Here is a 25,774-nt window from a genome sequence, read left to right as displayed (position 1 = left end):
GTTCAGCTGATTGCACTTTTAAGACGCTCCCTTGGCAGCAGCAACATACTATTCTCCCCTTGAAACCAACTGAAAGTCATTTTTTGAAAACAGAATGGGAAAAAAGGCACAAAAAAGGCTGTACCTTGCTCTCTATCGTCATCTGTTTTTAGATATATCACCCTAATCATGATAGGACCTTCCGTCGAAGAGGTATTGAGAAGCAAACCAATAGCCTATCCAAACTGAAAACAAATTTACTGCGGCATGCAACCGACGCAGACGCTGCATTCCCCATTGCGCCCCCTAGGTGGAGCACGTCGCCATAGCCGCACTCTTGCCCCTGCCCCGTCTGTAAAGTCCTTTGTATGAATCACAAGTGAACAGGCAATCCTACCATGCCCCATTCGCTTGCAGATGACGGTAGCCGCTGGATAGAAACAACTACTGTCGCTGCAAATGCATCTGTCAGAAAGAGAAAGACGCGCAATAACTTCTTCAACAATAGAGTGATAGCTTACATATTTTGAAAGTTACAACATTTTAACTGCGTTTACCCGTTTACCAAGTCCGTCGTTCATAGTGCGTTGATAATATAAGTTTTTCTTTCTCCTGAAAAACCGCGAACGCATGTGAGAGCATAATAGTTTGCCATTTTCAGATTCAAACCCTACACTCTTTCCGACTTCGTCCATCAGTCTTTATAGAGCCTTCAACTTTTGAGGAATCGAAAGTAGAAGCCTGAGTGGAAAAGCTTGTGTGGAGATTGATGTTTTACTAAAATGGACGTGAGAGTATATCCACCTCCACCACAGTCTTTATCAGCAACAGATTCTTCCCGATTGGGACCCTTGCAGTATCCCGATTCCCCGTACTGTAATAAGGTGAGTGGCATCTGGACAAGGTTATAGAAACCTAGGTTATTGGTTTCATTGCGCACAATGTTATGGAGATGCGTAAAAACGCTGTTCAGAAAGTGAACTCTGTTTATAGCCGTTACGCATTGCCCTGAAATAAAATGACTTTCTGTCCATTCATTTGAAAGCAGTGATAACAGGAACAAACACTCATGCACAAAATGTATTATTATTTAATGTCATATGTTATATAAAAAATGATTGCTTGTTTTATCCTTTGTCAGTACGTATAAACTGGTGATGAACGCAGCGCATCCCTGTCAGTGAAGTTGCTTTCAAAGTGCTCAACTTAGTTTTTATCTCCGTTGATGCCAACATGGGCTGATGTTTCTGATTGCATCAGTTACAGGTTTTAGGATAGAATAACCATTACAAAAATGCCTTATGTTCAATGCAGTCCTATACCTCGGGTTATATGAAGTAGCTGTGCCTCTATTACGCGCTGTAACTGAACCCTCGTCTTGTTTATACACATCATCTCACTATAATAAAAACATTGTTATTTAGTCTGCTTTCAAACACACACTTTAAATTGACTTTCACATTAAGATTGTCTGAAGAAGGCCTGTCCTGCATAATAATACTATTCTCTTTCTGTGTGTGTGTGTGTGTGAGTGTGTGTGTGTAAGTGTAAGTGTATGTGTGTGTGTGTGTATGTGTGTGTGTGTGTGTGTGTGTGTGTGTGTGTGTGTGTGTGTGTGTGTGTGTGTGTGTGTGTGTGTGTGTGTGTATGTGTGTGTGTGTGTGTGAGTGTGTCTGTGTGTGTGTGTGTGTGTGTATGTGTGTGTGTGAGTGTGTCTGTGTGTGTGTGTGTGTGTATGTGTGTGTGTATGTGTGTGTGTGTGTGTCTGTGTGTGTGTGTGTGTGAGAGAGAGAGAGAGAGACAGAGAGAGAGAGAGAGACAGAGAGAGAGAGAGAGACAGAGAGAGACAGACAGAGAGAGAGAGAGAGAGAGAGAGAGAGAGAGAGAGCGTATGGGGGTAGGGATGTTGAAGGGATGGTGGGGGGTTTAGAGCAGAGTGGGGGTTGGGGGTTGGGGGTTGGGGGTTGTACTATTTCTTCCTATGCCTTTTGATTCACTACTCTGTCTTTTTTATATAAGATCTCATAACTATCTGCAATGAAAATGTAAGAGAGGGAGATAGAGAGAGAAAGAGAGATGGAGGAAGTCCTATAGATATAATCCGAAATATTGAATTGTACTGGTTGAGAAAGTCCATGTAGTGTAAACACTATCCAAGATTTTCCATTTTAGCATTCAGAGTAATGAAATGGGGGGTAGGGAGGTTCATAGAGGTAGAGAGAGAGAAAGAGAGAAAGAGATGGACTGGCAGAAAAGGAGAAAAAAGAGAAGTGTGCTATATCCAGAGAGAGGGAGGGAGAGAGAGAATGAGAGAGAGGGTGTGGGAGAGAGAGAGAGAAAGAGAGAGAATCAGAGGGAATGAGAGAGAGGGTGTGGGAGAGAGAGGGAGGGAGAGAGTGAGGGTGTAGAGCAAGAGAAATACAGACAGAGGGAATGAAAGAGAGTGAGATATAAATCTGTGTGGTAGAGAGAGAGAGAGAGAGAGAGAGAGAGAGAGAGAGAGAGAGAGGGTGAAAGAGAGATGTGATTGTGAGAGGGGAGTGAGGTATGTCCAGTGCAAACAGACAGAGATGGCCTGTGTGCTGCTGTTTGAGGTATCTGTATGTGTGAATACCCAGAGATGGAGGCAGTCCTATACTGACTGCACTGTTATCTGCAACAATTCATCTAATACTTAAAATATTTCTGACCGGGGATCACTGTTGTGACTGCTGCTATGTCTAAGCAGAGGTTTTATTCACCTCTAGTTTAATTCAGAATCATAGTTTGATTTAGGCCCATTTCTCTTGACAGTAGATTGGCTGTTTGATTAGCTATTCTGTCAGACTCCCTCGCCTAAAATATTATTCATGAACATGAGTTCACGATCACTTACCATTTAGTTGATGCAAAGTAATTGAGGAAAGAGAGAGTGGTCCATAATTTTATGTCTTGTTATGATTATGATACTGTAATGTAATAACATCATCAAATCGTAGTTGCTATGGGAGATGGGGTTGTTTGCTCTTATTTTCTACAATTGCAGAAAGACTGAATGACACTTCAGAGCTTTTATTGATGGCTGGGTAACTTTTGTTTTTGTGACAGTTTTCATTGATTCCGAGATGGTTGAAGAAATGGGGCTTCGTGTAAACACTCTACAACGTGCCCTGAGTGCAGCCATTTTGCTTCCTGGTTCTCATCTAAGATGATAAATCTGATATGTCAGTTCTGCATTCTTGTCATGGACTTTACTCAGTTGCACTGACACTGTGGTGTCTGTCTGTCTGTGTGTGTGTGTGCGTGTGTGTGTCATCGTTCTGTATGAGTGTGAGTGTTTGTATCATTGCTCTGTGTGTGTGCGTGTGTGTGTCCGTTCTGTATGAGTGTGAGTGTTTGTATCATTGCTCTGTGTATGTGCGTGTGTGTGTCATCGTTCTGTATGAGTGTGAGTGTTTGTATCATTGCTCTGTGTGTGTACGTGTGTGTCATCTCTCTACGTGTGTGTCTGTGCGTTTGTCTTAGCCTCAGGCATTTTAAATTAAGTCCAAATTACTGAGCTCTTTGGTGGTCCTGGAACTCTGAGGGGCTCTGGGAAGTCGACCCCGACATTAATACTCTGTCCTTTGTGTTTACTAACCAAGCACACACAGCGCCACAGAACTGGGTTCAAATACTATTTGATATCTTTGAGTGTTTGCTCTAGCTTGCTTGGAGTGCCAGATGGGCAGTGTTTACAGTTGTGGGACTATTCTATTGGTCCATTAAGCAAGGCAAGTTCAGTCGAGCACAGATAAAGTATTTGACATGATTTCAAATTGTATTTGAACCCAGGTCTGCACAGCACAGTCCTAGAACAGGCAGGGAGCACAGGAGCACAGCAGTTAGGCTCATTGTCAGCCTCATCCACAGAGAGCTGGCTCACGTTTTGAATATTATCTGCATCTATATTTACATTTATGGTCCATTTATGGCATTGACATTTCTCATCCTACCTACAGAGAGAATGTTGAGCTCCTAGTATCTGTCAAGCATAGTAATCTTTGTAAGGCAACTTACTGATTGATGTCGGACAATAGTTCCAGACCTCCTTGTTTAACTTGCTATGAAAATGTATTTCTACTTGTTTTGTTTTTTTGGCAAATTTTTGACAATGATCCAAAACACACAATCAAGTCTACATGAAAATGGTTAAAAAGCAACACATTTGAAGTTTTAAAATGGCCGATTCAAAGTCCAGACCTAATCCCAATTGAAATGTTGTGGCAGGACTTGAAACGAGCAGTTCATGCTTGAAAACCCACAAGTGTTGCTGAGTTAAAGCAGTTCTGCATTCCTCCACAGCGATGTGAGAGACTGATCAACAACTACAGGAAGCATTTGGTTGCAGTCATTGCAGCTAAAGGTGGCACAACAACCAGTTATTGAGTGTAATGGGGCAATTACTTTTTCACACAAGGGAACTGGTTGTTGCATAACTTTGTTAATTAAATCAATAAACTAAGTATATGTTTTTTTTTGTTATTTGTAAACTCAGGTATGTAATATTAGGTTTTGGTTGAAGATCTTCAGTAACAAAAATATCAGAAAGGGGACAAATTCTCTTTCACGGCACTGTACATCGCTGTGGCAGCAGTAGTCTCTGATTCAATTAAGTTATACTACAGTAACATTCCAGGGTTTTTCCTGACTCAAAAAAGGACTTAGGTGGTGCCTCAGTTTCCTATGCAGGAGAAACCTTACATTCCATTTACACTTACCTGGAGGCACTGCCTAAGATGTGTGTACTGCACTGTTCTAAATGTGTTGAGAGGAAGATGAATGTAAACCTGACTACATGCCTAGATATCAATCTGGTTTGTTCTTTTCACTACTTCAAAGCAATGCTGTAAATCTGCCAATCACAGAATCCAGATCCCAACTAAGATATATTTACTGTACAACATGGATACATTCACAAGATAACACTGTTGTCTTTTGTGAACAGTAAATTGCTGTATGAATGTTACTTTGTGATTCATAAGCATGTTATAAAGCTTCAGAAGCCTGTTATAAACCTTTATTAAGGCTTCATAAGCTGTGACATTACACTGAGGGATATCTACCTGGTTATGACTAGAGTCAACAGTTTATGTCAACAACAAACTCAAGTGTGTGGATCCACGTACTATGGACAGATTCTAATCCACACATTGTGGAAATGTGCCTTTGTCTTTAGGCAATGACATTGACAGAGATTAGAAACATCAACAACATTTCATACGTCAGAATGCTTGACTACTAACTCCAACTGTACATGTAGCCCAGTTAGTATTCTTTATGTTGTTTGCCATAGTCATCAGTTTGTAGACTCCTATGGTTGGGTCAATGCTCAAACAGACCTTTGGTTGTAAAGCTGGAAGGGATTGAATGATCTTCACCAACCCGTGAACTAAAAACCCTGCCCAGGGATGCACAGTGGTTTTAAAGGAGGCATTGTAGGCACACATTTAAAGTAAGACAGCAGTGTTCTTTGAGGGAATCCTCCTCAGTCCTAGGCAATATTCATAAAGCATATCAGGGTAGAAGTGCTGATCTAGGATCAGTGTTGCATTTTAGATCATAATGAATAAGATTATATGGACAGGGGGAACCTGATCCTAGATCAGCACTCTTACTTTGAGACGCCTCATGAACACGGGTCATGGAGTAGCCTATCCCTCTCGGTTGATACATTCTCCTTCCAGAGAGACATCATGGACTGTAACATACTCTGTTTCACGGAATCATGGCTCTCTCCGGATATACTGTCCCCGTCCATACAGCCATCTGGGTTCTCAGTTCATCGCGCAGACCGGAATAAAGAACTCTCCGGGAAGAAGAAAGGCGGGGTGTATAGTTCATGATTAACTACTCATGGTGTGATTGTGATAACGTACAGAAACTCAAGTCCTTTTGTTCACCCAACCTAGAATACCTCACAATCAAATGCCGACCGTATAACCTCCCAAGATAATTCTCTTCAGTTATAGTCACAGCCGTGTATATTCCTCCTCAAGCTGATAGCCTCAAGGAACTACACTGGACTTTATGCAAACTGGAAAGCACATATCCTGAGGCAGCATTTATTGCAGCTGGGGATTTTAACAAAGCAAATTTGAGGAAAACGCTACCGAAGTTCTATCAACACATTGACTGTAGTACTCGCGCTGCTAAAACGCTCGATCACTGCTACTCCTCCTTCCGGGATGCCTACAAGGCCCTCCCCCACCCTCCCTCAGGGCAAATCAGTTCACGACTCCATTTTGCTCCTCCCTTCCAATAGGTATAAACTCAAACAGGAAGTACCTGTGCTAAGGTCTATGCAACACTGGTCTGATCAATCGGAATCCATGCTTCAAGATTGTTTTGAGTATTCACGGACACGGTGACTGAGTTCATCAGGAAGTGTATAAGCGATGTTGTTCCCACTGTGACTATTAAAACCTACCCAAACCAGAAACCGTGGCTAGATGGCAGCATTCGCAAAAAACTGAAAGAGTGAACCCCCGTATTTAACCATGGCAAGGTGACTGAGAATATGGTCGAATACAAACAGTGTAGTTATCAAACAGGCATAACGTCAGTACAGAGACAAAGTGGAGTTGCAATTCAACAGCTCAGACACGAGACGTATGTGGCAGGGTCTACAGACAATCACGGACTACAAAGGGAAAACCAGCCACGTCGCGGACACCAACGTCTTGCTCCAGGACAAGCTAAACACCTTCTTCACCCGCTCCCAAGGACTGTGGGCTCTCTTTCTCCGTGACCAACGTGAGTAAGACATTTAAGCGTGTTAACCCTCACTAGGCTGCCAGCCCAGACGGGATCCCTAGTCGTGTCCTCAGAGCATGCGCAGACCAGCTGTCTGGAGTGTTTACGGACATATTAAATCTTTCCCTATCCCAGTCTGCTGTCCCTACTTGCTTCAAGATGTCCACCATTCTTCCTGTAACCACGAAAGCAAAGGTAACTGACCTCAATGACTATCGCCCCATAGCACTCACTTATGTCATCATGAAGTGCTTTGAGAGGCTAGTTAAGGATCATATCACCTCCACCTTACCTGACACCCTAGACCCACTTCAGTTTGCATACCACCCCAACAGATCCACAGACGATGCAATCGCCATCGCACTGCACACTGCCCTATCCCATTTGAACAAAGACGAATACCTATGTAAGAATGCTGTTCATTGACTATAGCTCAGCCTTCAAAATAGTACCCTCCAAGCTCATCATTAAGCTTGGGGCCTTGGGTCTAAACCCCGCCCTGTGCAACTGGGTCCTGGACTTCGTGACAGGCCACACCCAGGTGGTGAAGGTAGGAAACAACACCTCCACTTCACTGATCCACAAGGGTATGTGCTCAGCCCCCTGCTGTACTGCCTGTTCACCCATGACTGTGTGGCCACGCACGCCTCCAACTCAATCATCAAGTTTGCAGACGACACAACAGTAGTAGACAGCCTACAGGGAGGAGGTGTGCGCCCTGACGGAGTGGTGCCAGGAAAATAACCTCTCCCTCAACATCAACAAAACAAAAGAGCTGATCGTGGACTTCAGGAGACAGCAGAGGGAGCAAGCCCCTATCCACATCGACAGGACGAAAATACTTTTGTATACACCCACAATAACATCTGCTAAATATGTGTATGTGACCAATATAATTTGATTTGGTATGTGCAGGGTTTATGCAAGTAACATGTGTTGTATGTTAAAGTGTTTAGTCACACCATCTCAATCAGACCTGGGTTGTATAGCTCCACATATGTAATCAACATGCATGTTGTGTTGGTTGCTAAGCACTGTAAGTGTAAGTGCAATGCTCTCACTTAACCTACACTGGGTGCTATGCATACTATTCACACTTAAGTAGTGGTACAGAATCCACACATGACAAAAAGCCCACTATGGCTGCTCCTTCTGCGTAGATGCTTTTCCTGTCTACTAACATCATGAGGAATGCTTGATATCAGGTCAACTCTGACACATAATTACTTCACGTTACTTTCCTGAATGTAGTATGCTTCGAAAGTGTTTATTTATGTATTACCATCATTCAATCCATAGGATATACTAGAATAGAAAATAAAATGAGCCTGGATACATAAGTCTTGTGCCTGGTTATATAGTATTATATAGTCTTCTTCTCTCTCGCAATTCAATTTCAATTTAAGGGCTTTATTGGCATTGGAAACATATGTTTACATTGCCAAAGCAAGTGAAATAGATAATAAACAAAAGTCAAATAAACAATCAGAAATGAACGGTAAACATTACTCTCACAAGTTTCAAAAGATTAGAGACATTTCTCTCTCTCTCTCTGTCTCTGTCTCTCTCTGTCTCTCTCTGTCTTTCTCTGTCTCTTTGTGTGTTTGTCTGTCTGTCTGTCTGTCTGTCTGTCTGTCTGTCTGTCTGTCTGTCTGTCTGTCTGTCTGTCTGTCTGTCTGTCTGTCTGTCTGTCTGTCTCTCTATCTCTCTCTCTCTCTCTCCCTGTCTGTCTCTCTCCCTGTCTGTCTGTCTGTCTGTCTGTCTGTCTGTCTGTCTGTCTGTCTGTCTGTCTGTCGGTCTCTCTCTCTGTCTGTCTCTCTCTATGTCCCTCTATCTCTCTCGCTATCTCTCTCTTTCACTCTCTCTCAACGAGCTACCACAGAGCAGAGCACGAGGCTCACTATGCTGAGGGCTTCCTAAAAAGCCGGGCCTAATTGCGTCTGAATTCGTGCTTGCTGGTAACAATAGCAGGGACGCTGTGTGTCCCTGTGCTGCGGCCAGCGGTCCACGGTTCACTGGGCGCTGTCGAAAGGCATGGGCCCTCTGATTGACAGTTTCAGCCCAACAGCAATGAAGGATTTAATTGCGCATCATGTGTGCCTATCGACAGATAGAGAAACTCAGAGGGCTGGCTATGATGGTACTATGGTGCTACTGTAAACACACACACACAGTTTGCTATCAGAAGTTGATCTGATTCTGATTAGTCATTAAGATTAAAAAGGGCATGATTCATATCAGAGGTTATTGGGTTGTTTATCCATATCCGTTTGTGCCTTGCCGTATTGCTGAGTTTTTCCACTAAGCATTACAATAGGAAGACAGCCTGTTTCTGATTGTTGTTTGATGATTGACTCATGGAACAACATGCCATAGAATGGAACTGAGCTGAATCATCACCTGATGATGTCATGCCAGGTTAGATGCGGATTTGGGATGTTATGAATTTCTCATGTTTTGAAGCTAGAATCCTTAGTTGCTACATACATTTTTGATTCTTGAAGAATATAACATATGAATGCCTCATCAGTGGTTCCATTTCTCCAGGCTCATTCCCCAGCTTTTTACTAAAAGAGAGGCGTGTGACTGCCGTAGCACTCACTTCTGTCATAATGAAGTGGTTTGAGAGGCTAGTTAAGGATCATATCACCTCCACCTTACCTGACATCCTAGACCCACTTCAATTTGCCTACCGCCCAATAGATCTACAGACGATGCTATCGCCATCGCACTGCACACTGCCCTATCGCACCTGGACAAGAGGAATACCTACGTCAGAATGCAGTTCATTGACTATAGTTCAGCCTTCAACACCATAGTACCCTCCAAGCTCATCATTAAGCTTGGGGCCCTGGGTCTAAACCCCGCCCTGTGCAACTGGGTCCTGGACTTCTTGACGGGCTGCCCCCAGGTGGTGAAGGTAGGAAACAACACCTCCACATCGCTGATCCTCAACACTGGGGCCCCACAAGGGTGCGTGCTCAGTCCCCTCCGGTACTCCCTGTTCATCCATGACTGTGTGGCCACGCACGCCTCCAACACAATCATCAAGTTTGCAGACGACACAAAAGTAGTAGGCCTGATTACCAGCAATGACGAGACAACCTACAGGGAGGAGGTGAGGGCCCTCAGAGTGTGGTGCCAAGAAAATAACCTCGGCCTCAACGTCAACAAAATGAAGGTGCTGATCGTGGACTTCAGGAAACAGCAGAGGGAACATGCCCCTATCCACATCAACAGGACAGCAGTGAAGAAGGTGGAAAGCTTCAAGTTCCTCGACGTACACATCACTGACAATCTGAAATGGTCCACCCACACAGACAGTGTGGTGAAGAAGGCACAACAGCGCCTCTTCAACCTCAGGAAACTGAAGAAATTAGGCTTGGCCCCTAAGACCCTCAGAAACATTTACAGATGCACAATTGAGAGCATCCTGTCAGGCTGTATCACCACCAGGTACGGTAACTGCGCCGCCCGCAACCGCAGGGCTCTCCAGAGGGTAGTGAGGTCTGCACAATGCATCACCGGAGACACACTGCCTGCCCTCCAGGACACCTACAGCACCCGATGTCACAGGAAGGTCAAAAGATCGTCAAGGACATCAACCACCCGAAGCCACAGCCTGTTCACCCCACTATCATCCAGAAGGCGAGGTCAGTATAGGTGTATCAAAGCTGGGACCGAGAGACTGAAAAACAGCTTTTATCTCAAGGCCATCAGACTGTTAAAAAGCCATCGCTAGCCGGCTACCACCCGGTTACTCAACCCTGCACCTTAGAGGCCCCGTGTACATAGACATTGAATCACTGGCCACTTTAATAATGGAACACTAGTCACTTTAATGATGTTACAAACTGCTTTACTCATCTCATATGTACAGTTGAAGTTGGAAGTTTACATACACCTTAGCCAAATACATTTAAACTCAGTTTTTCACAATCCCTGACAATTAATCCTCATAAAAATTCCCCTGTCTTAGGTCAGTTAGGATCACCACTTAATTTTAAGAATGTGAAATGTCAGAATAATAGTAGAGAGAATGATTTATTTCAGCTTTTATTTCTTTCATCACATTCCCAGTGGGTCAGAAGTTTACATGCACTCAATTAGTATTTGGTAGCATTGCCTTTAAATTGTTTAACTTGGGTCAAATGTTTCGGGTAGCCTTCCACAAGCTTCCCACAATAAGTTGGGTGAATTTTGGCCCATTCCTCCTGACAGAGCTGGTGTAACTGAGTCAGGTTTGCAGGCCTCCTTGCTTGCACATGCTTTTTTAGTTCTGCCCACAAATTGTCTATAGGATTGAGGTCAAGGTTTTGTGATGGCCACTCCAATACCTTGACTTTGTTGTCATTAATGCATTTTGCCACAACTTTGGAAGTATGCTTGGGGTCATTGTCCATTTGGAAGACCCATTTGCGATCAAGCTTTAACTTCCTGACTGATGTCTTGAGATGTTGCTTCAATATATCCACATAATTTCCCCTCCTTATGATGCCACCTATTTTGTGAAGTGCACCAGTCCCTCCTGCAGCAAAGCACCCCCACAACATGATGCTGCCACCCACGTGTTTCATGGTTGGGATGGTGTTCTTGTGCTTGCAAGCCTCCCCCCTTTTCCTCCAAACATAACGATGATCATTATGGCCAAACAGTTCTATTTTTGTTTCATCAGACCAGAGGACAATTCTCCAAAAAGTAAGATCTTTGTCCCCATGTGCAGTTGCAAACCGTAGTCTGGCTTTTTTATGGCGGTTTTGGAGCAGTGGCTTCTTCCTTGCTGAGCGGCCTTTCAGGTTATGTCGATATAGGACTTGTTTTACTGTGGATATAGATACTTTTGTACCTGTTTCCTCCAGCATCTTCACAAGGTCCTTTGCTGTTGTTCTGGGATTGATTTACACTTTTCGCACCAAAGTACGTTAATCTCTAGGAGACAGAACGCGTCTCCTTCCTGAGCAGTATGACGGCTGCGTGGTCCCATGGTGTTTATACTTGCGTACTATTGTTTGTACAGATGAACGTGGTACCTTCAGGCATTTAGAAGTTGCTCCCAAGGATGAACCAGACTTGTGGAGGTCAGCAATTTTTTTTCTGAGGTCTTGGCTGATTTCTTTTGATTTTCCCATGATGTCAAGCAAAGAGGCACTGAGTTTGAAGGTAGGCTTTGAAATACATCCACAGGTACACCTCCAATTGACTCAAATGATGTCAATTAGCCTATCAGAAGCTTCTAAAGTCATGACATAATTTACTGGAATTTTCCAAGCTGTTTTAAGGCACAGTCAACTTAGTGTATGTAAACTTCTGACCCATTGGAATTGTGATACAGTGAATGATAAGTTAAATATTCTGTCTGTAAACAATTGTTGGAAAAATTACTTGTGTCATGCATTAAAGTAGATGTCCTAACCGACTTGCCAAAACTATATTTTTTTTAATTCGAAATTTGTGGAGTGGTTGCAAAACGAGTTTTATTGACTCCAACCTAAGTGTATGTAAACTTCCGACTTCAGCTGTATATACTGTATTCTATTCTACTGTATTTTTTTGTCAATGGCATTTTGATTTGATTTGCTTTGTTATTGTTTCAGTTAAGGATTCTAGCTTTAAGTACTACAAATGAAACTGGAGCTGACTTTTTTAATGGTCAAAGGAATTTCCTTTTGGCTGAGGTAACTGTGGAATAGTTTTTTACTGTGTCTGTGATTTTGAGCACGTTAGCAGAGATAGAGTTAGATCGTTCTAGTCAATGAGAGTCAGAACATTTGGATAATGACAGTGAATGGATGATATGGCACAGTGTGGCATTCATAAATTCAGCATCCCTGCATTGAAAAGTCAGCGGTCAAAATGACCTGTGTGTGTTTACCATCTCTGTGACTGTTAAATATGTCAACAATGATTCTAATATGGTTTTCTCAACCATTCAGGTGTCAAATCTTAATTTGATCCAGTATCCTACAGCAGGAAAATAATCCTGCAGCAAAGGAAAATGTGAATTATTATGTGAATTATAATTATGGACATTTTTCTAGCGGTTGATACATTTTTCGTAAGGGCAAATCAAGTCTGGAAATTACAAACTTTAGAAGATTTTTTAAACCTACAAATAAAATATAAGTTATCCTGCAACAGGGTGATCAGATTCAGATCTTACATCTGTATGACGCTAACACAAAGACAACCTCCAACTTAAGATGTGTAAGATGTGATACAAAACACACTGCCTCAATCCTATATAATTAGCTACTTCTCCTTGGCATTGTGGTGGATGTAGTGTTGCATAGACAAAGCCAAAGGATCAGCTAATTAAGTCGCTGAACATAATGATCATAAAATCTGGACGTCTGTTGGTTCCAGTTTGGCGCGGTTATCCGTGTTTCACCCTGTCCGTATCGCATCTCTGGCACTGAATGGTGATTGGGATCCGTCCTACAAAGGCGGACGTACACGCGTGGGAACGCACACGCACAATCATGCATGCACACACAAACACACAGCGATGACACACACTCACACACACACTTCCCTGGCTTGAGTGTGCCCAAAGATATGAAAGAGTGATTAGGCTCCTGGTTTGAGAATACAGTCCAAACAGATGGGGCGTGAATAACGGATCCAGAATAGCCTAATTGTTTGGTTTAATCTCCAAGCAAAACATATTGCCATCATTTTCACATGAAGATAATTCTTCCCTCTGTTTTCTTAGTGTTTGGATTAAGTGACTTTTTGTGGTGGCTGGAGCTTTTGGAGAGATTTTAAGAATTGCTTTATTATAGTAGAAACATGATTGACTACAATGGTGAACATGATTGACTACTATGGTTAACATGATTGACTACTATGGTTAACATGATTGTCTACAATGGTGAACATGATTGACTACTATGATTAACATGATTGACTACTATGGTTAACATGATTGACTACTATGGTTAACATGATTGACTACTATGGTTAACATGATTGACTACTATGGTTAACATGATTGACTACTATGGTTAACATGATTGACTACTATGGTTAACATGATTGACTACTATGGTTAACACTACTATGGTTAACATGATTGACTACTATGGTTAACACTACTATGGTTAACACTACTATGGTTAACACTACTATGGTTAACATGATTGACTACTATGGTTAACACTACTATGGTTAACATGATTGACTACTATGGTTAACACTACTATGGTTAACATGATTGACTACTATGGTTAACACTACTATGGTTAACACTACTATGGTTAACACTACTATGGTTAACATGATTGACTACTATGGTTAACACTACTATGGTGCAACTCAATATTAGGAAGGTGTTCTTAATGTTTTGTATGCTCAGTGTATTGGCTACTGTTACAGAGTATACTGCAGAGCAGAGCCGTTCTCTTTGCAATTCTAAAGACATAGAGATAAATATATAGCAGTCCTTTATAGTGAACATACTAAATTAATCTGCTATTGCTACATACATTTTTTGACTTTTATATTAATGTTGTTTACCCATTGATTTTTCGAGAATATAACTTATGAAAACCTCATGAACTTAGTTTAACTGTTGTACCTGTTCAGAACCCCAAATATATGCTTTTTTTACTCCATTGTTTGTAAACAAACAATGTAAAGCCTCAAAACATGGCTAAAACTATACATTTGATCTCATGGGTGGGCAGTACTTGCATCTATGTCTATGAATTTGAGAGAGGTTATATTTCCACCTGTGCCAACCCTCAGTCGTTGACCAAATTCAGTGGCGGGGTGACCGCTTTGTTATTGTTTGAACTCCAGATCTTTATTGAATGATCTATCCATACTTACACATTATATAGGTCAGAAGATGGGTTGGGCCTCTATCCATAAACCTGTTTCCCTATCCTCCTTCATTCTGAACAGTTATCCATATACCTGTTTCCCTATCCTCCTTCATTCTGAACAGTTATTCATTTATCTGTTTCCCTATCCTCCTTCATTCTGAACAGTTATCCATATATCTGTTTCCCTATCCTCCTTCATTCTGAACAGTTATCCATATACCTGTTTCCCTATCCTCCTTCATTCTGAACAGTTGTAATTCTCTTAAGTGTGCTGTCGTTCTGTGTTTTTAGTCTACTATATACAGTATGTGGCCTTTGAAAAGCTGTATTTGAACTTACCATCGAGCCAGAATAGCAGTCGTTGAGAGAGTAATTGCATGTTTGACTTTGAGGGAAACTGCTGTAATTCAGAGCTCATGGTGGAGTTCACTGCTCCGAAGCGGCAGGCACCCATGCGCTTTCATTTCAAAAGCCAGAAGATCAGTCAATAGGTTTTTTATTGATATATTGGTAGATATTTATGAATTTACCACAGTACTGACTACTGTGGCACCACTGTATAACTGGTTGTTTCCGTATTATATACAATAGTTACCTGATTACAACGTATGGTAGTCCGTTTACTGGGTTGCCATGTTGTTCTCTATGCATTATGTAAACGTCATCATCAATATCAATTTACAGCCATAATCAAATAAGCAAGGATTTATATGTTGTGACTATGCAATATAGAAAAGGATAGGATTTGATAATAATGTGTGCTATAATAATAATATAATATATTATAATGTTCTATATTATCATGAGAAGAACTGGAAAGGAGAGGAAAATAGGAGGAAACAGAGAGAGAGAGGACTAACATACAGGCCATTTCACTAGGAAACCAGCTGAGAGTCATATCCAATTTAGTTTTGCATTAGTCAGAGGCTCTCAGTGGTTTAGTATGGAGGGCGAGAGCCGGGCCTGAAAAAGGCTTCCTAACCAGGCTGCTTTAAAAAGGAACCTTGTGGCTTAACCTACACAAGATAATCTTCCATAAGAAAGATGCTTATCCATGCATAAGTATAGGGCTCTTGCTCGCTGTTTATGAAATAGCTTTTACTTTTTATATGGGACTGCTTTTAGGGTTTTTGGACATTTTAAATGTAGCTAAATGTTGAGGGAAAATTATATTTTGGGGTTTAAAGAGAATCACATTTTCTGGTGAAATATTCCCTGCCTGACCTGAAATGACATGTACCCACCCATGTCTGTGGCCTGCCCATATCTACTCTTTAGGTTATAACGAGTGCCTGGAGTTTTTCCTGAAGAGACATCTATCTACACTGACTATACCAGACATTAGGAACACCTTCCTAATATTGAGTTACACCGCCATTTGCCCTCAGTTTGTTGGGGCATGGACTCTACGAGGTGTCGAAAGCGTTCCACAGGGATGGTGGCCCATGTTGACTCCAATGCTTCCCACAGTTGTGTTAAGTTGGATGTCCTTTGGGTGGTGGATCTTTCTTGATACACAAGGGAAACTGTTGAACGTGAAAAACCCAGCAGTGTTTCCGTTCTTGACACAAACCTGTGCGACTGGCACATACTACTATACCCCATTCAAAGGCACTCTTGCCCATTCAGCCTCTGAATGGCCCACATACACAATCCATGTCTCAAGGCTTAAATCCTTCTTTAAACAGTCTCCTCCATTTCATCTACATTGATTGAAGTGGATTAAACAAGTGACATCAATAAGGGATCATAGCTTTAACCTGGATTCACCTGGTCAGTCTATGTCATGGAAAGGGCTGGTGTTGTTAATGTTTTGTATACACAGTGTATATGGCTGTGGTCAGGGAAAACTCCTGGCCCTATGGTCTCTGGGCTATCTGATGATAACATCTGCCTTTCATCCTAATAACACTGTCCATCCCATTTCCATAGTAACAGCAACGCCTGTACCCTGCTCATGTCTGTTCTGTCCCACACTGACACACATCGGCACTGATCTAGTATCAGCTCACCTTCCCCAAATCCTTAAATCAGTGTCTCGGCACAAGAGGGGCTATTTCTCCCTACTCCCACAATTTTTTTTTTTTAAAGGAACTCAGTCCAGCTTTAAACGTACTCTTAAAAGTTGTAGTAGTAGAATGCACAAGGTGGAATTTCGATATTTGGTAGCGCATCATCAGTTCCTATTGTCATGTTAGTCATTGTGTACCTTAGAGAGCTATTTATAGCTTGTCAGAAATGTCCAGATCAACTAGACCATGTCAGCTAACATTTTTTAATGTAGGTTTTTTAGCCCCTTAGATTTGTTGTAATTTTTTTGTCACTCAAATATCACATGAATACACATTAGACATGGCAAAATGTATAGAATTGCAGGAAATAAGCTTTAAACGTGCTAAATTCTCTCTACCAACAAGAGGGGTGTGAACAGTTTGTGTCATGAACAGTACTTGTGCCCATAGAAATAGACGTTGTGAGTGCGCGGGGGGGGGGGGGTTCCCTAATGCTGGAAGGGGGGCCCAGAGTGAAAAACTTTTGGAACCCCTGCAGTAGTCTACTGTACAGTAGCCATGGTAACGGGGACTATGGCTGTAGCGTGGGTAATGGGTTCTGTCCTGTACTCTGTTCTGTATAAACAGCAGGCGCCATGGAGGCAGGGTGACATGACAGATATATTACCTCTTTGTGTAAACCAGCAACAGCTGCACTATTGTAATTAAACACAGGTTAAAAAGAGAGAACCCCGTACAAACAAAGGAGTCTGGTTACTATACTGTAGTGGCAGATCCTGAGGTGTAGGGAGAGATTAGGTCTATTGAAGCTCACGAGTGAATTGATAGGATGTAGATTCCCAAATAAGATACTGAGCTAAAGTCAGTTTTGCATTATTCAGTCCCTCCAGTATTCCATGATATCACATATTTTTTCTAATTCAACAATTCTCTGCATATTGCACGGGGACTTGGAAAATCCACCGATCACCGCACTATTTCTGCATAAAACTGTCAAATAATAGCAATATTATCATATAAAACGGACCCATCACAGCAGTACAAAAAGAGGGCTCGCTATTTCAACCAATCACCGCACATTTACTGCATAATATGGTTCAATCAAGCCACACGTCAGCAAACCTTTTACCTCGTCAGTGCATTTTTGCAACAAATTGGACAAAATCATCGCAAATTGCCATGCAAAATGTCAGAATTTCCGGGGCAAAATGCTTGATTTGCAAATATGACAAAAAATCTCTGCGAAATCCTGGAGTGACTGATTAGTGCCCCTAATGGTTAAGATTAGGCATGAGTAAGATAAAGCTGATTATAGATCTGTGGCTATGGTGTTCTGTGTGCTTTTTCCCTTTTCCTAGTTCTCTTTGTTTAAAGGGATTGGGATCTAAAAAGACTCAGATTCAGTTTAGACTAAGTAGTTTGACTGCTATACATCAAAGCAGGGGCGCAACTTTGGTTTTAGAAGTGTGGGGGACAGCCTACCCGACCGCTCGGGGGCATCCGCATGGTCCTAAAGCACACCGTTGCCTTGTTTTGTATCACATTCCAATGATGAAACTGGGGGGGACAAAAATGCAATTTCAGAATGTGTGGAGGGACATGTCCCCCTTGTCCCCAGTGAAAGTTGCACCCCTGCATTGTCTAGTTATCTTACTGTAGCCCAGCTCTGTGATTGTAGCCTAGGCTATCCCAGATGCATATGACTCTCTCTGGGTTTGTTTTCCTCACCTGACACCCCTACTGAGTCGTATCACATCTGTGTGCGTTCCTGTTTATATTACACCTATCTATATGTTAATCTACATCTACATGTTAATCTATATGTAAATGTACGCATGAAACACTAGGTGTGTTGCAGTTCGTATAGCGATAGGGACTAAAGGCATACTAGGTTCGGTTTTCTCCCAGCAAATGTCTATGCCTCGCATACTCCCTTAAAAGTTATTTGCTTGAAAAATGAGAAAGAAGTGGCAATATTACTGTTTGTCCCTCTTGAGACGCCATAGCAACATCATAGCCAGTGTTCCTCAGAATAGATAGAATGAATCTAAGATTAATGAAGAAATCTGTAATTAATTAACTAAGATGTTGCAGTATTTCTCAAGTAAAAATAAATGCATGAAAACTAGTCATCGCTTATTGAACGACAACATGTCTAGCTTCATTGAAGAATCCTGTCCATAGCTCCCAATCCTACCAGGAGTAGTACTGTTGACCAATCACAGACGAAGGGGTGTAGACTTCAGCTATCTAACTTTGACTTGCCTCAAACAAAGAAAATTGTGTGCCCGAACAGCCTAAAAAAAACTTTACGAAAACCGAAACAAACAAAACGTCATAACTCTTCCGGTTTTCATCGTCTCGTTCTAACCAGGGACTTATTCAGACCTGGGACACCAGGTAAGTGCAATTAACTTCCATGTAGAAACAAAAAACAGAAGTGTTTCAGCCTTCCAAGACTGGAATGGAGCAGTATTCACATGTGAAAATCAGATTTGTCGTTTCACATGTGAAAATCTCTTGGGTGAATGAAGCGTCTTGCCATAGGGATCCGGCATTTACAAAATGACTCTGATTGGCCCAAGGGGGCGTTATAATAATGAACTGTACATACGTTAGTCACAAGCAATATCTCAGACACAACTGGCCCGATTTTTAAGAAACTTGGTTGAATGATGCATCTTGCCATACGCTGATTGGCCAAAGGGGGGCGCTACATCATTTGTGGTAGACTACATGTTTACTGTTGCCTTTGTTTAATCATGGTTAGCAGTCATACAAACGTTTTTCACATGTGAAAGTGAAAATCTAATTTGTAGTTTCACAAGTAAGAAGACTCAACATTTACTCCAATGTTTGTAAACAAAGTAAATGTAAACAAGCACTGTATAGCCTAAAAATATCAGTCAGCACTGGCCTGATTTTGACTAAACTTGGGTGAATAATGCGTCTTGCCATAGAGATCAGGCATTTACAAAATAACACTGATAGGCACAAGGGAGGTGCTATAGTAATGAATTGAAATTCCAAACTTTGAACAAGCAAATCTCCTGTCCTGTTTGAGCTTGAATTGTTGTCACTAATTGTGTCTGCATAATTTGTGGGGAACAACATGTTTACTGTTGCCTTGTTAATGTTTCAATGAAGGATTCAAGCATTCCAGTAATAGTGTTATTATACGATGCAATCCTTTAGTGAGTGACTTACTTTTGTGCCATTAACATCAAGGAAAACGCCTGAAGTCGAGAACAAAAATTATTCTTATTACAATCAAAAATAATGATATTGAAAGCAAAACATAAACCCAAAAGTATTGATAGTAAAACAAAATATTTCAAGGTAATATTTTTTAAATGCGAGTGCAAATGAATTGTAAATGGACGGTAAAAAGATAGTTTTTTTAAAATGATTGCGCAATTAAATAAAACTCCTCCCTCTTTCCTGCAATTTTCCCTATCTTTGGTTATGTTACCCTGGCCTTTGGTCTTTGGTTATGTTACCCTGGCCTTTGGTCTTTGGTTATGTTACCCTGGCCTTTGGTCTTTGGTTATGTTACCCTGGCCTTTGGTCTTTGGTTATGTTACCCTGGCCTTTGGTCTTTGGTTATGTTACCCTGGCCTTTGGTCTTTGGTTATGTTACCCTGGCTTTTGGTCTTTGGTTATGTTACCCTGGCTTTTGGTCTTTGGTTATGTTACCCTGGCCTTTGGTCTTTGGTTATGTTACCCTGGCCTTTGCTTTCTCTGCCTTTTTCCCAGTTGCATGTTTTGGCACATTCATTACAGCAGAAATACACCCTGCATCCCACTGCTGGTTTATTTCTGAAGCAGGGTTGGTCCTGGATGGGAGATGAGGTGTAGCTGACAGTGGTGAAAAATAAACATGGTATTGTGTTGTTGTTAACAATTACAAAAACAATTCACATGAGGGAAAATCCCATGTAAAAAACGGACATGTGAAACTATGGTGGTACTAGCTAGCTAAGGCTTCATTGTAGCTGATTTATTACATTTGACTTTTAGTCGTTTAGCTATACCGATGGACTTATGATAAGTCAATTCAACTAAAGGAAGTGAAGCTGAATCAAGTTAAATCGGATTCAAGAATAGCTTTTAGCAGTAACATCAATGACGAGGTCTCATATCCTTCTGTAGCGGATCCTTTTGGAATGATGTCACTTCTTGTTAGTAGAGACCCCTTGTTCATTCTAGTATTACGTCTTTGTTGAAGTGGCACATATGAGTTAATAGTTAATACTGTACATGTTACAGAACACTCTCCATGTTACACAGGTTCCCTATGAGATTATGCCAATTCTCCTTCATTTATGATGGTTCCAACAGACAGACAGTTGATCGTACATATCAGTGCCCGGGGCTGTGTAGCGGTCTAAGCTCCCGACTCCAGACCACATCAAATCAAATCACATTTTATTGGTCACATACACATGGATAGCAGATGTTAATGCGAGTGTAGCGAAATGCTTGTGCTTCTAGTTCCGACAGTGCAGTAATATCTCACAAGTAATCTAATAATTCCTCAACAACTACCTTATACACACAAATCTAAAGGAGTGAATGAGAATATGTTCATATAAGTATATGGATGAGCGATGGCCGAGTGGCATAGGCAAGGTGCAATAGATGGTATAAAATACAGTATATACATGTGATTCAGAGTAATGTAAGATATGTAAATATTATTAAAGTGGCATTATTTAAAGTGGCATTGTTTAAAGTGAATAGTGATCCAGTTATTAAAGTGGCCAGTGATTGGGTCTCAATGTAGGCAGCAGCCTCTCTGAGAGTGATTGCTGTTTAGCAGTCTGATGGCCTTGAGATAGAAGCTGTTCTTCAATCTCTCGGTCCCAGCTTTAATGCACCTGTACTGACCTCTTCTTCTGGATGATAGCAGTGTGAACAGGCAGTGGCTTGGGTGGTTGTGATCGATGATCTTTTTGGCCTTCCTGTGACATCGGGTGCTGTAGGTGTCATGGAGGGCAGGTAGTTATCCCCCGGTGATAGGTTGTGCAGACCACACCACCCTCTGGAGAGCCTTGCGGTTGAGGAAGGAGCAGTTGCAATACCAGGCTGTGATACAGCCCGACAGGATGCTCTTGATTGTGCATCTGTAAAAGTTTGTCAGGGTTTTGGGTGACAAGCCAAATTTCTTCAGCTTCCTAAGGTTGAAGAGGCGCTGTTGCGCCTTCTTCACCACACTGTCTGTGTGGGTGGACCATTTCAGTTTGTCTGTGATGTGTACGCCCAGGAACTTAAAACGTTCCACTTTATTCACTGCTGTCCCTTTGATGTGGATAGGGGGTGCTCCCTATGATCCTTGATTAGCCTCTCAAAGCACTTCATGATGACAGAAGTGAGTGCTAACGGGGCGGTAGTAATTTAGTTCAGTTATCTTTGCCTTCTTGGGTACAGGAACAATGGTAGCCATCTTGAATCATGTGGGGACAACAGACTGGGATAGGGATTGGTTGAATATGTCCGTAAACACACCAGCCAGCTGGTCTGCGCATGCTCTGAGGGCCCGGCTAGGGATGCCATTTGGGCCAGCAGCCTTGCAAGGGTTAACACGTTTAAATGTTTAACTCACGTCGGCCTCGGAGAAGGAGGGCGCAGTCCTTGTTAGCGAGCCGCGTCGTTGGCACTGTATTATCCTCAAAGCGGGCAAAGAAGGTGTTTAGTTTGTCTGGAAGCGTGACGCCGGTGTCCGTGACATTTACCCCCTGCCAAACCTTTGTCTATGCCCTTACTATCCGTCTCCAGCTGTACTGGAAAATATAATCATAAAGATTATACATATCAGCAACTGTCTGTCAGTATGGTCTCAGGTTAAATGATGTATCAGTTGCTTGATTCTGGTGGAGATGCGTTTATAATTGTCCCATGGTGATTTCCTGATTAAAAGCTTAATGACTGAACAAGACTCCCGAAGTCAGTTTTGATCTTCATAACAGATGGTGGAATTATTTTCTATTCAGAATTCAGATTCTGTAAATCAGACTTGAGAAGATGGAAATGTGGGGTCTGTCAGTTTGTTGCATTGGGGGAAAAAAAACTGCTTGTTAATGATCTAATAAGCATGTTACCTGTTGTGTTAAGCAGGTGTCACAAGAGGTGACGAGAGAGAGAGAGAGATGTGGAGAGAAAGAGAGGGCATCTAAATTGAAAGGGATGCTGATTCATATTTTAATGAGGCACTGTGCAAGGCGTTATGCTAAGAGAAGGATTCACCCAACATCTGAATTAATTGGGCTGGAAGTTAGATTTTAGATTAATTTAATGGGACATTGACAAAGGGTTATGTTGGGGAAACATAATGGCTGAAATGAGAACTTAGTTACCAGCCTGTTATCATGTCCCTGGGTTGGTATTTGTTCATTGTACCAAGTAGTGATTGTGTGTTTGCGCAGTGTGGTTGGTCGCAGTGTGGTTGGTCGCAGTTGGTATTCTGTATAAATAGTTTTGTAATATACCTTGTGTGTCATCATACTGTAAGTGATTAAATGTAATTGTTGAGTTATTTCTGATTGTGTGTCTGCGTGTTTGTGTGTTTGTGTTTTCGTCTGTTATCTCTGGCAGCCCCTACAGATGTTTAACTTGCAGTGTATTTGAATTTTAAAAGGGCTTCTGAAGTTTGTAATTTCCACTTTGAAGTTTAAGACTTGATTTTCCCTTACATAAAATGTATCAACCCCTACAAAAATGTCCATTATTATAATCCACATAATAATTCACATTACCTGTTGCTGCAGACTTGCTCAAATGAGGTTATCTTTCAGCACAAGGTATATCGTCATATTGCTCCACATTGTGCCTTGGCATAAAGCAGCACAGAAACCACCCTCACCAATTCAAAGAAGCATAACAAAAAAGCACTAGAAATCAACTGATCTAACTTTCAGCTGTAGCATCCTGAGATAAACTGATCAACTTTCAGCTGTAGCATCCTGAGATAAACTGATCTAACTTTCAGCTGTAGCATCCTGAGATAAACTGATCAACTTTCAGCTGTAGCATCCTGAGATTAACTGATCTAACTTTCAGCTGTAGCATCATGAGATAAACTGATCAACTTTCAGCTGTAGCATCCTGAGATAAACTGATCTAACTTTCAGCTGTAGCATCATGAGATAAACTGATCAACTTTCAGCTGTAGCATCCTGAGATAAACTGATCAACTTTCAGCTGTAGCATCCTGAGATAAACTGATCTAACTTTCAGCTGTAGCATCCTGAGATCAGTTTATAAACTTTCAGCTGTAGCATCCTGAGATAAACCGATCTAACTTTCAGCTGTAGCATCCTGAGATAAACTGATCTAACTGTAGCATCCTGAGATAAACTGATCAACTTTCAGCTGTAGCATCCTGAGATAAACTGATCAACTTTCAGCTGTAGCATCCTGAGATAAACTGATCTAACTTTCAGCTGTAGCATCCTGAGATAAACTGATCAACTTTCAGCTGAAGCATCCTGAGATAAACTGATCTAACTTTCAGCTGTAGCATCCTGAGATAAACTGATCTAACTTTCAGCTGTAGCATCCAGAGATAAACTGATCAACTTTCAGCTGTAGCATCCTGAGATAAACTGATCTAACTTTCAGCTGTAGCATCCTGAGATAAACTGATCAACTTTCAGCTGTAGCATCCTGAGATTAACTGATCTAACTTTCAGCTGTAGCATCCTGAGATAAACTGATCAACTTTCAGCTGTAGCATCCTGAGATAAACTGATCAACTTTCAGCTGTAGCATCCTGAGATTAACTGATCTAACTTTCAGCTGTAGCATCCTGAGATAAACTGATCAACTTTACCTTGGTCTAAACACGCTGCACAGTGTGATTCCTCACACTACAGCAGGTACAATCACAACATCAGAAATACATGTACTGTACTTACAAGATCAAACAAGCAAATAAAAAATGTATCTTAGATTATGCAGGGTCTGAGAAACGTTCATGAAATTGAAAGGTGATATCAAACCTAATTTTCTTCACAGATTAAAAGGAAAGTGTCAAATCCTGACTGAGGGCATAACTCAAACACTGGTGTTAAATCATCATAATGTTTTGATTATATGAAACATCGTTATCGTTTTTTCCATTAAAACCCCCTTATCCTCTGTCGTTATAAACTCACATTTTTACCACTATGAATTACAGCTCCTTACAGCACTCACTCCTGTCTTTACGAGGCAGTGCCAGAGAGAGTGAAACACTACCAGGCTATGATTTATATAGGCCTGAATCCCTACTCCCTCTCTCACTCCCTCTCTCACTCCCTCTCTCACTCACTCTCTCCCTCTACCCAGTGATATGAGTCACAGCAGGGCCTGAATCCCTACTCCCTCTCTCACTCCCTCTCTCACTCACTTTCTCCCTCTACCCAGTGATATGAGTCACAGCAGGGCTTGATAGGTAGTCATGAAAGTGGCTGTTATAGTCAGATAGGTAGTCATGAAAGTGGCTGTTATAGTCAGATAGGTAGTCATGAAGTGGCCTGGCTGTTATAGTCAGATAGGTAGTCATGAAAGTGGCTGTTATAGTCAGATAGGTAGTCATGAAAGTGGCTGTTATAGTCAGATAGGTAGTCATGAAGTGGCCTGGCTGTTATAGTCAGATAGGTAGTCATGAAGTGGCCTGGCTGTTATAGTCAGATAGGTAGTCATGAAGTGGCCTGGCTGTTATAGTCAGATAGGTAGTCATGAAGTGGCCTGGCTGTTATAGTCATCAATTACAGTGCTGGGACATAGAAGAAGACACACTCAGCCTTACTCCAGACCCTCACCAAATTGGCATTTGGGAAAAAAGAAGGGAGAAAGAGAGACAGAGAGAGAGAATCACTTGGAGATGTATTGTGCCACAGACGGAGGTTGTTAATCAAGGCTATGATTTGGAGTCCAAGATTAATGCCACACTTGATATTGAATACTGGGGGAGCAGAAACTGAGATCCACACTCCTCCCCCTTCTCCCTCTCCCACCCCTCTCTCTTTTTCATCCCCCTTTTGCTCTTTCTCCCCCTTGTTCGCTCACTCTACCCCATTCCTTCCTCTCTCTTGTTTCTCCCCTCTCTCTCTTTTCCCTTTCCTCTTTTATTTCTCCCTCTACCCTTATTCCTCTCTCTATTCCCCCTCCCTCATCTCTATTCCCCCTCTCCCTCCCTCC

At 41.7% G+C, this 25,774-nt stretch overlaps 1 protein-coding gene across 4 annotated transcripts in view; it reads left to right on the top strand.

The window, feature by feature from the left end:
* The first annotated feature begins 366 nt into the window (after positions 1 to 366).
* Positions 367 to 25,774, top strand: part of LOC115169862 (thymocyte selection-associated high mobility group box protein TOX) — a 76,742-nt gene continuing 51,334 nt past the window's right edge. For all 4 annotated transcript variants that reach the window (XM_029725918.1, XM_029725916.1, XM_029725917.1 and 1 more), the window contains exon 1: positions 367 to 863. In XM_029725918.1, the coding sequence (XP_029581778.1) occupies positions 762 to 863 (102 nt within the window). In that variant the 5' untranslated portion in view covers positions 367 to 761. The remainder of the gene's footprint in view (positions 864 to 25,774) is intronic.

This window comes from Salmo trutta, chromosome 31 (genome assembly GCF_901001165.1).
Source record: "Salmo trutta chromosome 31, fSalTru1.1, whole genome shotgun sequence".
Taxonomy (NCBI): Eukaryota; Metazoa; Chordata; class Actinopteri; order Salmoniformes; family Salmonidae; genus Salmo; species Salmo trutta.
Note: the sequence above shows the minus strand (reverse complement) of the source record. Positions and strands in the feature narration are given on the sequence as shown.